Genomic DNA, 13,430 nt, shown 5'->3' on the forward strand with positions numbered 1-13,430 from the left:
GATTGACCAAGAAATACACATTGGTGAGATTGGAAATAATGGATATAGTGAGTTTTTTTCTCTTTAATTCAATCTTTTTGGGGCCCATTAAATTAAATGAAGTGTTCAGCCTTGGGGGGTGGGGTGTAAATTAAGTCAGTTTGATTATATTCTTTTAATCAGTTTTATATTCCTAAATCCTTTACAAGTTATCTGCTACAAGTTATCTGCTGAGATGCCCAATCTTTTCAGCTAACTGTTGAACATATCCTATCATTATGGACCTCTCCAACTATGCCACCGTTAAAAAAGAAAAAGAAAGCAAAACAAAACAGAAGGAAATGTGATTTAATGGAGTTTAAAAGGGTAGAGGTGTTTCTCCAGGTCAGTGACAGGACGTTTGCCTCCAAAGCTGCAAAGGCTAGTTCAAAAGCAAGCAGTGACTTGGCGCATAATGAATTAATTGTGTGCCTGAACTATGCTCTCCCAGGCCAGGTGGGCAGACCTTTCTGCACTGATGAGTAGCCTCTCTGTGGCCCAGAACGAAAAATGCAGCCCTGATGACTAACATGTGGTTCTCTGCGGCGTTACATTGACAGAACTCTGTAGTGTAATTCATTCTGGATAGGAGAGAGGAGTAGAATGCCAACCCAGATTGTCAGCAAATTAACATCCTAGCTTTGTATCGCAGAATGCTTCCATCTAAGCCAGAGAAGGGCCGATATCTTTGGCCATACTTGATCAACTGTCATTTAGAATTTGGTATGACTTTTACAGATGTCTCCTCAGATTAATAATAAAATGTAATTTCACAGCAGCAGAAAATGTTTTGCTACCTATTATTTACATCAATATATGCTCAAAACTTGGTTGCATATATTTTCTCCAAAGTAGGCGTACTCTGCAAAATTTGCTGAAACAATAGTTTTTACTGTACAAATAATGTAACACCATATATTTGAATGATCCCCCTATTCTGTGACCAGAAAGTAGAAAAACATCACCTGATTCTTACACAACTCATGTAAATGATAGTGGTCTAACCCTTTTGCTGCTTAGGAAACAGGAATGTAGGGCCCTATTAAAGTTATTAAGCCCTCAGTGCGCACAAGCTCTCTTGTCTATAAATCACATGTCTTATCTAATTTAGTTAAAAGGAAGATAGAGGTTGAAGGAGAATGTATTCCTAAGTCAAAACTTAGGCAACAGCCTATGTTGTGGAATGCGTAGGTCAGTGTTCCATTCCAGAGGCCGGCCATGAACCTGGCTACTCGACATCAGCGTTGGTCAATTGGCCACAACTTCCCTGACCTTCTGATTATCAGTCTAATAAAAAGGTAGTGATACCTAGGCCAAATACATTTATTTTAAGAAGCCAGTGCTTGTAAGATAGGTGATAAACTGTGACGTTTGAAACAAGTTCATCTTTGCTGTTATTATCAGTGCTGACTCCTGGTAGGGAAAACTCATTAGCCTGTTTGTATTCCAGCCAGCAACTCTCAAGCGAGAGTGAGTCTCCATCTGCTCTGACCATTTCTGTTCCATTTGTTCTATTTCTTACATATGCTCCAGCCCAGAACTCAGAATGTTAGATCTACTTGCTTTACTCATTTGTAAACTTGGTTGGGGAGCAAAAACCTCAAGGGTTTCTATTTCCAACCCCAGTCAGAGATGTCTTTACCTATCTAGTTACTTTATTGTTAATATTTTAGTCCTGTGGGTTCAAATATGTTTCCATGGATATCAACACCATTATTTTAAATTCAGTAGATTTATTTGATAGCTATTTTAACAGTAGCCAAACTGCTGGTTTATTTCTAGTGGAGCATTAGTGGCTGTCTCTACTCTGCTATTTTCTAAAGAATTTTTTCCAACAGATGTAAATAATTTTTTTAAAAAGGATTCTAATAATAAGATTAAGTGTTCCAAAAACATTTGAAATGTCACTTGTTTTGCCCAGTCTCACATGACTCATCTGCCTGTTGTTTCGTAATAGTTGTTGTGACATTTGCTGTGATTGTTATGCCTGATTCTCAGTGGGTGTAGAGCTATGATTGTAGATGACAGCCCATATAACATATTTCTTGCCTCTTTGGAAAAGTGGTTGCTATGAAAAACTAATCATTTACTAGGAACAGTGTGAATCAATAATGTAAAGCAGGCTCTTTAACAAGACATCAATGCAGAGCTGAAAACCAAACCCTTCAAATGCAAATGCTGCCAAATGTTTTACTTAGCTAAGGTCTCTCATATATTTCATATTAATATATTCTTAATGCTTTTGCCTTTGTATCAGCTAACTGAAAGAAGAGTGGAAAATAAATACAGTCTGGAACAATACTGTTAAAACCATAAGCAAAATTCTTCAATCATTGAATGATTGAAGAATTTTCTTTCTTTAACATGACTTTTCTTTTTAGATAGTTTAAATTTGGAAATTTGAGACCTTTGGAAGTCAAATTTGATTGAGTTTTATAAACCTGTCTTCCTATATACCATTCTGATAGACACAGTTGTTACCTGATAGAGATAGTGAGGGGAACTTCAGTCTTAGACTAAATCATCTGGTTCCAAGAAGGTGGGTGGCTGCCTCCATCTCCTGGCCAGCCAGTCATTGAGCTGAAGTAGCAGACAAAACAGAGAAAACATCAGTCTATGTGTATTTTTTTATTCTTCTGATTCTCATGCATGTTGTATGTAATTCTGAATAGAGAGTAAACAGAAAATTCTACATCTGCTCTTCCTACAAGTTCCTTACAATATAAATGATGGTTTTCATAGCTGGTATTTCACCAAAGGCAATCATTTGACCTCTTTTCCCATTACAAGAAAAGCGTTCATTTATCTTTCTCCCTTCATCCTCTCCTGTTTCTCTGCCTTATTTATTCCTTCCATTTTAGCCTCTTTCTCAACTTCCATCTTCCTTGCCCCATAGGTTGCCATTCCTTCTTTGTTTTTGTTTACATGGATTCTTATGTCATGTGCAAAGTGGATGTAAGTAGAGTAGTGTTATGTATGCTATTCATCTTACTTCTTTCATCACTAAGCACTGGGTGTAGGTCTCTTTGTATCTTTATGAATGCTTTTGGTGCTGCTCCACTTTATTCATTCTCCAAGATGTGATGATAGCCTCCAGTCCCACCCATCACACACACACACACGCATGTGCGCACACACACACCCTTTAATACATACTCATCAACATCCTTACAACTTAATGAAGCAATGTCTTGAATTTGTGATTCACAGCTAAAGAATCTCTAGGTCATGGTGAATGGTATGATTTTTTTTTTTTTTTTTTTTTTTGGTTCCAGGGATAGAACTCAGGATCTTATGCTTGCCAGGCAAGTGCTTATGTCACTGAGCTATATCCCTGGCCTTTGGTATGACTATTTTGGTTTATACCACTAAATTCTTATCAGAAATACTATTAGTCTACATTGAGTTTTTTTAATTGAAATTAATTTCTTATTTTCAATGATGAAAGTTCAAACCATGTATATTTTATTCATCTGAGTTGTGAATATCACCTATAAGATATTCTTCCAATTGGTGTAATAGAAAAAAGATCGAAGAAAATTGTGAAGTGTCCTACTAAAATGTGAGTAGACCCCACCCACAGGGACCAGGCTCAGTTTATACCCTTCTTCCCGGTGCCATGTTCCCAGTGAAATGCTGGTTATTTATCCAAGCCTGCCTTTAAATTAACACCCTCCTGTTTGTCATCAGAGCTCTTTAACTTAACTGTAACTATCGCCATAATTAAGAGTCTTTTGACTTAATCTTGTACTTATGTAGAAAGTAGGCTAGCATGTAAATTTTTAAGATAGAGGAGATCCTGTGTGCATACCACTCAACATTATCTACTTAATGCAGAGAAGTTACTCCTAATTGTTTTATGCAGGTTTTGATAGCCAACCATATTTTAGTATTTCAATTTTATTTAATTATAATAAAAGTATCCAATTATGAGAATTTTTAAAAGTAAAACCATCTTTCTCATGTTCTAAACTGAAATTGTGGCATTTTTCAGTATACCCCTCGTAAAAAACTGGATCACTGTCAAGATTGCTTCCAGCAAAAATCTGATTCTGCCTAAAATTGTATGAGTTCACTACAGTGCCAAACAGAGTGGTCATCTGGCCTTGCAAGAATACTGGTCAGAATCCTCCATGTTCTCAATGAAGTGCTTCCCCTTACAATTTGTCTGCATTCAACAGTATGGAATACAGATGTAGATTTTGCTGAGACTTCAACTTGAAATAGGCAGGCTGCTCCTAGAAGAAAGCCTTTCTGAAACAAGCTGTATTTAAGGAAGATAATTTGAAGAAAATGGATAAGCATGATTCTAGACATCAGAAGTCTACCTAATCTTTCTACCTATTTCCTTATCTCAATTCAAAGGGGATAAAATAATCAATGCCCAAATCCCTGAAGTTTCTAGGATACGATGTTTTTCCACTTAATCTCTCTCTGTAGAAAAATCTATCCATCCCTGAAAGCATGGAGAACACACCGCTTACCTTCCACCTCAGGAATTGTCTTTATAACTTGTAAATCCTCATAGTCACAGGGACTTCCTCCTCCTACTCAGGCCAGCTGGCTCCCAGTTGCATTTCATTCTCTCTCTAAGCCATGGAGCCTGAGTTTCACCCCTTCATCCTCTGGAGCAGCCGCCATTCTTGTTTTTATGTCCCCTCTCCTTCAACAGTAGCACAGAGCACTCTGCATTTCTGCAGCAGAACCTAAATTTCACTGCTGATCCCACTAGGATCAAAATTGCTTTGTTCCTTGTCCTCCATTTTTTATCTACACCCTAAGATTCGTGCTGTCTTGAGAGTGCATACAAAAGATAGGTTAACCTGCAAACATTCCTTGGCGGCACAGCATTTGGCCCACATTAGGTGCTGAAAATCAGTACACCCCTCCAGGACCTGGAGCCACTTAATTTTTATGTGAAACTGTAGGTCTGCACTTGCAACCTAGGAATATCCCCCATTCCTCGCGGGGTAGTCAGAGCTGCTGTCAGCAGCCCATGTACTGCCCCTGTTGTCCCATCTGAAGAGAAACCTATTTCTCATTTTAGCATATCAGCTTCTGGCAATAACATCACAGAAATGCGCTCCTGGAAACAAAGATAACCTCTTTTGTTATCTTTTTGAGGTCTATGGTGCTTTTGTTTTTGTTTTGCTATTCTTTGCACAGTCTGTCAGATCTCAAACTTGAGCATAAACAAACTTAACCAAAAGTTCTATATTAAATACTCAATTTTCCCACACATATATGCTTTTCTATTTCAAATTATTATCTGCTGCCAATAAGTTAGTTAAACTATATTTACTTTCTTAGACATTCTTTCTGGTTTTGGTCATGTGTCTTTACTATAGTAAAATTGATGTTAAAAGCTTATTTGTATAAGCAAATATAACTACTATTAATAGCTCTTGAAATACCAATGTAATACCACACAGTATAATTTAAAAATATTTTTCAACACTATTCATGCTGACAAATTTTGAAATATAATTAAGTCAATGTAATGTTAACAGTTTCACTATAACTCTCAATTTTCATGCAGAAAATCCTGACATAGTCTTTAAAAAAAAAATTTGAATTAGCTTGGAGCTAGCTCCAGGTTACAAGCAGAAGCACATTTACCCTTCTGCTTTTATTATGTTAGGGCAAGGACTCATCTCCAAACAGACCTATGATTGAGATGATGTTTTGAAATAACATCCTGTGTTTTGGTGGCGCATCACTCTTCAGTGACATTCTGAGGTTGCATTGTATTAGCCCATGATATTTGCCTCAGTTAATTGATATCCCAGGTTTGTCCAGAGGAAAATATACAGCTCCCCCAAACATGCTTGACAAGTTATTATATTTACTTTAGTCAAAGCCCGTGTGTGCAATATCCCTCTTGGAGGTGGTCTATTATTGGAGTCCCATATGCTTTTTGTTTGGGAAGAAAGCAGTCACTGTGTCATACTGTTACATGGAGTATTCTTTTTCAGGGATGTTGTTCCCTTGGGGACCATATCAGGCCAGAGTTCCTTAGTCTAATAAGACCTTTGTAACTCTTATTGTATAAAAGCTCTGGGAGGGAAGCAAGAGTTAAACAGAAAATGTAATTCAAGCAACCATATTAGGCCACATGTGGGAAAACATGACTCTTAGTATTGGATTTTAAAAAAAGGTATTTGTTGTAAGAAGCACTGAGATGCCAAAACATTCAGAGCATTTCATTGTAAATGAAGGCTATTGTCGTGAGGGGAGCTGATAATGTTTTAACATTTACTTTGGTTTCTGAGTATGAATGCTCTAAAAATAAAAACACAAAGAATTCTATATGCTTAAGTTTTGTATTAAAAGGTATAATTATTGTTTAAACCCTACATGTGGTTTTTAGGACTTTCTTGTATGAGCTTCCTGTCAGTAAAATGGCATTTAACTGAAATAAACACAATGGTTATGACGGTATACATATATTTGTTAGACTAGATTTTTTTAAAAAGTATATAAATACTCATCAGAATTACCTTGCTTGATTATTATATGGTGAAGTAACTTATAAACATATTGTGTATGTCCCATTAGGCCAGCATTCCAAAAATGAATTTTTCAAAATGAACATAGAAATCCTATATTCAGATTTTGTAAATGATGGTGAAAAATTTTATTTGATTTTTAAATGACGTTATAGCTCTTAGACAGAAGTCATAAAATGGAACTTAAATATGAGGTGTATTCAAAACATGATGAATTTTGAATTTTGAAAAAAATATTACAATAAAAGATTCACTGCCATTAATCCCCCCGGAAATTCTTCCCCTTTCTCTGAAGATACTTGTCCCCTTGTCCCTGCCACTTTCTTAAGCAGTTCTGAAGGTTCTCTTTTGTGAGTGTTTCTAATTGTGCTGTTTTGGCTGCCTTGGTGTCCAGAATCAGTCCCAAACATTTCCCTTTCATGGGCATTTTGACTTGGAGGAAGAGCCAGCAGCTACCTGGTGCCTGATCTTGAGGACGAGGTGGATGAGAACATAGCAAATATTTTTATAGCCCTGTCCTTTCATTGTGTAGCACCAGGCAGCTGCATTTGCCATATTTTTAATCACATTTTGTAAAGATACTCATGAAAGAGGACTTCAAAGCTGTTTCATAAAGGGACAAGAAATTCCCTGTGATGAATGTGATCAGTATGTATATCTAAAATGTACCAATAGGGGCTGGGGAGATGGCTCAGTGGAATAAGCGCTTCCCTGGCAAGCACAAGGGCCTGAGTTCAATCCCTGGTTCTGCAATAAATAAATAAATAAAATGTACCAATAAAATTAATTTGCAAAAGGGGTAAAAAAGAAGTTATAAGTACTCCCAATGAGAAGACATTTTTTTTGATTGTATTAATGTCCATGTGTCTATATAGAACTGTAATATTTTTCAAAATTTATGCATACTGTATTTTCTGATCAGCTCTTGTATTTTTCTTAACTATAATAACATAAGGCTTCTCACAGAAATTGGATTATTTTCCAGTAAAATTGGCGAGACTGTGATATTTTAAGACCTTCTTTTATTTATTTTTTTAACAGCAACTGGTTTCACAGCAACGCATTCTAATTCATGAAGACTCCATGAACCTGCTGAGTCTTTATACCTCTCCATCTTTACCCAACATTACTTTGGGACTCCCAGCAGGGTCATCCCAGCTCAACGTAAGTCATGGCACAGCCTCAGCCTCGACCAGCCCAAGTGGGAAACACTTTCATTTCTCGTACATTTAAGACTTGAGAGAATCCCATTGGCATGAGGCTCTTCAGTATTTGCTACTTACTGCAGTGTTCTAAGGTATTCAGCCTGATTTCACAGCACAGAATTATATTGGGTGACATAATTCTTTATGAAAATAACGTTTCAGAATGGTGTGTGGCTTTAAAAGAAAACTTCCCAGGTATGTTATTTGTGTAGTCCCACAGAACAATCCTGGGAAACAGAGATTGCCCTTCACATTTTTATAAAGAGGAAACTGAGATTAAAAATTGGAGATTGCAGAGCCAGCAAGTGCCAGACCTGGGAACACACCCCAAACCAGTGCTGAGAGTCACAGCTTGGAAAAGACAGCAGCATATGTTCACAGACTTTGTTTTGTGAATGACTGTATTTCAGGAATTGGAGTTACTGGTTCTGTGGTCCTGAAGAGTGCGTATCTGGAAAACTCTCTCAGTACAACAGTGAACTATTCCTTGAAGATTCACAGATTTAGTTTAAAGACCCTGATCACTGAAATAGGATCTTTTGAAAGTAATTGTTCTTCTAGCAAAAAATAGCAGTAATTATTTCATATGTATCTTCTTTTTCATTCCTTTTTTAAAATTTCTTTTTTTAAAATTTTTTAAAAAGAGAATTAAAAAAAATTAGAAAAGATACAAAGGTTTATTCAACAAAATAGTAGGAATTCAATAATGGTTGTTATATTGTATAATGTTGTCTTCAAAATAGTTTAGATTACTGGATATAAGAAGGCAAAATTGGTTTTAAGAAGTTATAAGAAATTACAAAGGAAAAGAAAAATAATTTAAGCATTAACAGCTCCTAGACCAGCAGACATCAGCAGTACTGTTATCTGCTCTTCCTTCTGTCTTTCTTTTGTCCTTGTCTTCACCCCAGTTGTTCTTTCCCTTTGAACAGATCCTTTCCCTTTCATATTATCTGTAGTACCTTTCAGATTTTATTTACTCTTTCAGGTTCTTACACTAGCACGACAACGTCACATTTACACATGTGGGTCTGACTTATTTCCCTTATGAGTATGATCTCTAGTTGTGTCCATTTACCTTTAAAAGCCTCAAGTTTAGCTTTTTTATTGTTGCGCAATAGTTTATTGTGTAAAAAGATTTGCAGGCTTTGTTCACAATAATGTATCTTTGAAAGGTTAGCAAATTGTATATATATAGAAGTCATGTCATACATTAGGTTTAAAGGCATATTTGTTCCAACCTTTGTCCCTAATTTTGTCAGTCTTTATTAGCAAGTCCTATACTGAGTCCAGCATTATCAGATGCATGTATATCTCTAGTACATATTATAAAATCAAAGTTAAGGGACAGTTTATCATAGCCATTATTTCATTATATCTGGATTTTTATAGAATATGTTATGTTACATAATATTATCATCTTGTACCAGTGAGGAGAAAGCAAAATTTAGATGCTGTTTTATACCTCAAAATTAGAGAAAAGGATTAATCTTCCTGAATTCAAATATGCACTTGAAATTCCACATGAGATATTTCTAAATAATCAGTTTTAATGTAAATAAAAAAGAAATTAGGAATGAAACTAAAAATAAATCTTCACTTATTAAAATTGTTCTTTTTTATCTCTTCCAAGGATAAGTACATACTGACTCAGATGCATAGGAGACATGAAGAGGCATTTTGTTGCCGCTGCTTTTTACATCTTCCACACTCCTCCTCCTTGCTAATTCACTCATCCACCACGTTTAATGTGGTCAGGGAAAATATCTTCCCAAAGGACCAAGTACTAAAGCCAGACCATTTAATGTTTCGATGGTAATACAATTTGGTGCCATTGGATGAATAAACCAATGTGGTTTGGATTAATGTTTCATTTTTCTTTGCTTCCATTTTGGTGTGGATGAGGCCATCACGATTAATTTCTCAAGCTTAGTATTTTTCTGGCAAAAGAATCTCTAATACTCAATTTCCCTGCTGAATAGTGGGAAATTTGAAGGAAAAGAGGCCAGGACCAGCCTTCACTCCTAGATTAAACATTGCATTGACTCTGTGACTCAGACAAACCATTTACCTCTTTGTCCTTCAATTTCTCCATCACTGAAAATTGCTTTGCTTCCCTGTGCACAGCAATTTTGAAAGATGAAACATGAGTTTTGAAAAGAAACATGCCGCATAATTTTTAGATATTATACTTCTGCTTTTGTAATACCAAATTGACCACCATTCATTAAAATTTGGGGATTGGATAATTCATTATTGCCATTGATGATATAATTATTATTGCCTTATTATTGTGTTCTCATATATTTCAAGTTCTTAATAGCTTTTTTATTTGATACCTGATTTCACATGTAGTTTATTATACAAAAGTATCTGGAGTGTCATTTTTAATACTGGAGACTTAGAGTTCTGTTATGAATTAATATAAAATAAACATTCAAATCAAATCGGCATGCCTGCAAGCAGGGTAGGGGCCAGGAGTTCGATCTCCAGGCCTGCCCTGCCAGCCCCACACCTGGCGCGCACTGAGATGGCAATTGAGACTGTGCGTGGTGGCATGCACCTGTAATCCCAGCCCTTGGGAGGCTGTAAACAGGTGGATCACTATGAGTCTGATCTAGTAATGAGACCCTGAACACCCTGTAGATCCTTCCCTAAAAATACAAAAAAAAAAAAAAATGGCATATTTTGTACCTCCTTTCATTGATTTGTCTTTAAAAATTCTTTTTAGAAATTAAATACTGCAAATAGAGAGCTCAGTGAAATTATTAGAGCACATGTAAAAAAAGGGTGAGTGTTTCTTTGGCTTGTAGCTCCACTAGAGGTATTACAGACCATTTTATCTTAACAGAGTCTGTAACTACTTGAATAAATGTTGCCTTTCCAACATACCTTTCACTTAAGCAACATATTTTAAAATATTTAGAAGTAAGCTTATCATTCTATAGTCTGAAATTAGCATTTTTCATAATTGATATATAAAATTATTTATATTTATGGATTAGAATATGATGCATGGACATATGCATATTGTACAATGACTTAGTTAACTTAATTAACATATATGTTACCTCTCTCACTTATGTTTTTCATGAAAACACACTATTTCCATTCTGTGGGTAATTTTCAAGTATAAGATGTATTGTTATTTATATAAAAATAGCCACCATGGCATATGCTAGACCAGCAAAACTTCTCTTTCCTGTCTTACTGAAATTTTGTATCTAACATACCTTTATTGTTAAAATAAAAACAACCTCACTGAATTGTTTTCATCTCTTCTCCTTTTTTTTTTTTTTTTTTTTTTTTTTTTTTTTTAATGTCTCCTTATCCACTTGCCTTACTCATTCAGTAGGCTGGATTTTTGCCTGAAAAAATTACGGCCCGAGAAAGAGACCTAGTGATGTTGAGACTTTGACTCATGTGCTTGAAAGGAGTTAACACTTTCATTATTTCTTGACCCAGGCTTCAAATTCTCTCAAAGAAAAGCAGAAGTGTGAGACACAGACTCTCAGGCAAGGCGTTGCTCTGCCCGGGCAGTACGGGGGCAGCATCTCGGCGTCTTCAAGCCATCCACATGTGACGTTAGAGGGCAAGCCCAACAGCAGCCATCAAGCGCTCCTGCAGCATTTACTATTGAAAGAACAGATGCGACAACAAAAGCTTCTTGTGGCGGGTAATCAGCAATGACACCATATGAAGGTTCTCCTAGGCCTTTTCTTCTATGAGGGACCCAGTGTAATGTCTCTTTAAGTCAAGAGCCTAATAATTTCTGCAGCTATCCAGGTGTCTCCCTGACACTTGGTATGCTGGAGAAAGGCCATGATCTTTATGTTTTCCTCCATGTCCAACGGTGGGAGTGGGGAGCAAATGCTCCTCTTTCCATCCTCATGTGTACCCCACTGCACTACTGATACTCATGAGTCACATGGTCAGACACATCCCCCTCAAGACCTTGACACTTCTATCTCCTAGCACCCAACCCAATGATCTTCAAATGTGTGCCTAGCAAGTAGCTTCTTCTATTTTCTTACTGTTTTATGTGAATATATCTGTGTATGCGCATATATATAAACATGAACACTCACACTCAAACATTTTTCTTTTCAGGTGGAGTTCCCTTACATCCACAGTCTCCCTTGGCAACAAAAGAGAGAATTTCACCAGGGATTAGAGGTCCCCACAAATTGCCCCGTCACAGACCCCTGAACCGAACCCAGTCTGCGCCTTTGCCTCAGAGCACGTTGGCTCAGTTGGTCATCCAGCAGCAGCACCAGCAGTTCCTGGAGAAGCAGAAGCAATACCAGCAGCAGATTCACATGAACAAAGTAAGCTTCAATCCAAGTTAAAGTATTGTAGTCACTAATTTAGAAATTTGGGTTCTTTTCGCTGAAACAGATCTGTGAAGGGAGAGTGTTGTGGTTAATTGCAGCAAAAGATGACTGTCCTAACCAGCTATGTAGGCTCCAGGAAATCATCATAGTATCAGTATTTTCATCATCATTTTGTCCATGGGACATTCGCATCAAAATTGAGATCAGAGCTTAGCGAGAGAGTTCATAAATGAGCGCTGGTTTTAATACATAAGCACACCCAGGCACATGTCAGTGCACTCCCATTTTTTGGCATTTTTGTAGAAAACCTTGAGACAGAGTTGAATGAGATAGGTTAACACATCAAAACTTTGCACAAGGGATAATAAGTAGCACGAGGTCAACCAATGAGGTATTTCTCTTATGCTCCTAGGTTACTTTTATTTACTGTGACTCTTTTCATTACAAAAGTAATTGAAGCAGAAACAGAAAATGACTGTATCATACTACATCCTTAGGTACTGCCTTGTTGAAGTGGCCACAATGATTACAGTACTGTGATATGGACAGGCCTATTAAGCATTTTCTATCAATTTGTAAGCACAAAAACTGTAAGCACAATGATCTTTCTCCCTATGTCACCTCTAAGTACATTTTGGAGGCATTATGTTGAAAATTGTTATCCAGTTTACTTATAAATGAATAGCTAGCCTTTGGCTTAGTATTAAATGCTTTGTTTTATTGTAATATAGAAAAGAAGAGAAAGCAAAAAACTTTCATGGGCTAACGTTCAATTTTTTTTTTTTTATAGTTGCAGAAGGGGATTTTCATCATGTGCTAGTTGTATTGAACATATTGCTGGTTTTTTTTCTTCTTTGTGGCTATCATCTTGATAAGCACAGGGCCATGGAGGAGCGCAGGCTGAAGACCCACATTTCTGAAGAACACAAATTTTTGAGCCCAGCCTTTTGTTGCCTTACAAGATAGTGCATACGTGTGTGTGTGCGGGGGGTGGCTCCTGAGAGGGGATGCTAGCCTCGACAGCTGCCCATCCAGTTTTCTTTCACTACACCATGCCGACCTTTTCTGTATCATCAGATTAATGCTTATTTGTTGTCACAGCATTTCTCTAAATTTATCTAATTAATTTTTATCCAGTTATTCTCATAGGGACAGAGCTAGCTTCTTTCCTTGACCAACGTCATCGTGCTTATTGAGCTGAATATAGGTTTGCTATATTATGGTAGAGTTATGCTGGTTGGCCTGTTCCTGGTCTCAGCACTATACAGAAATTACTAGATACTGTTGAAAAACTGCAAGAATTCATATATATATATATATATATTTGTATATATGACAGAGGATATTTGGAAGCCTACTTTTTG

At 36.7% G+C, this 13,430-nt stretch overlaps 1 protein-coding gene across 32 annotated transcripts in view; it reads left to right on the top strand.

Moving 5' to 3' along the window:
- Hdac9 (histone deacetylase 9) overlaps window positions 1-13,430 on the top strand; it is a 604,989-nt gene that overhangs the window by 195,704 nt on the left and 395,855 nt on the right. For all 32 annotated transcript variants that reach the window (XM_023709815.1, XM_023709817.1, XM_023709816.1 and 29 more), the window contains 3 exons: window positions 7,569-7,691; window positions 11,198-11,408; window positions 11,843-12,060. In XM_023709815.1, coding sequence (XP_023565583.1) covers window positions 7,569-7,691; window positions 11,198-11,408; window positions 11,843-12,060 — 552 coding nt within the window. The remainder of the gene's footprint in view (window positions 1-7,568; window positions 7,692-11,197; window positions 11,409-11,842; window positions 12,061-13,430) is intronic.

This window comes from Octodon degus, unplaced genomic scaffold, assembly GCF_000260255.1.
Source record: "Octodon degus isolate 3935 unplaced genomic scaffold, OctDeg1.0 scaffold00015, whole genome shotgun sequence".
Lineage (NCBI taxonomy): Eukaryota > Metazoa > Chordata > Mammalia > Rodentia > Octodontidae > Octodon > Octodon degus.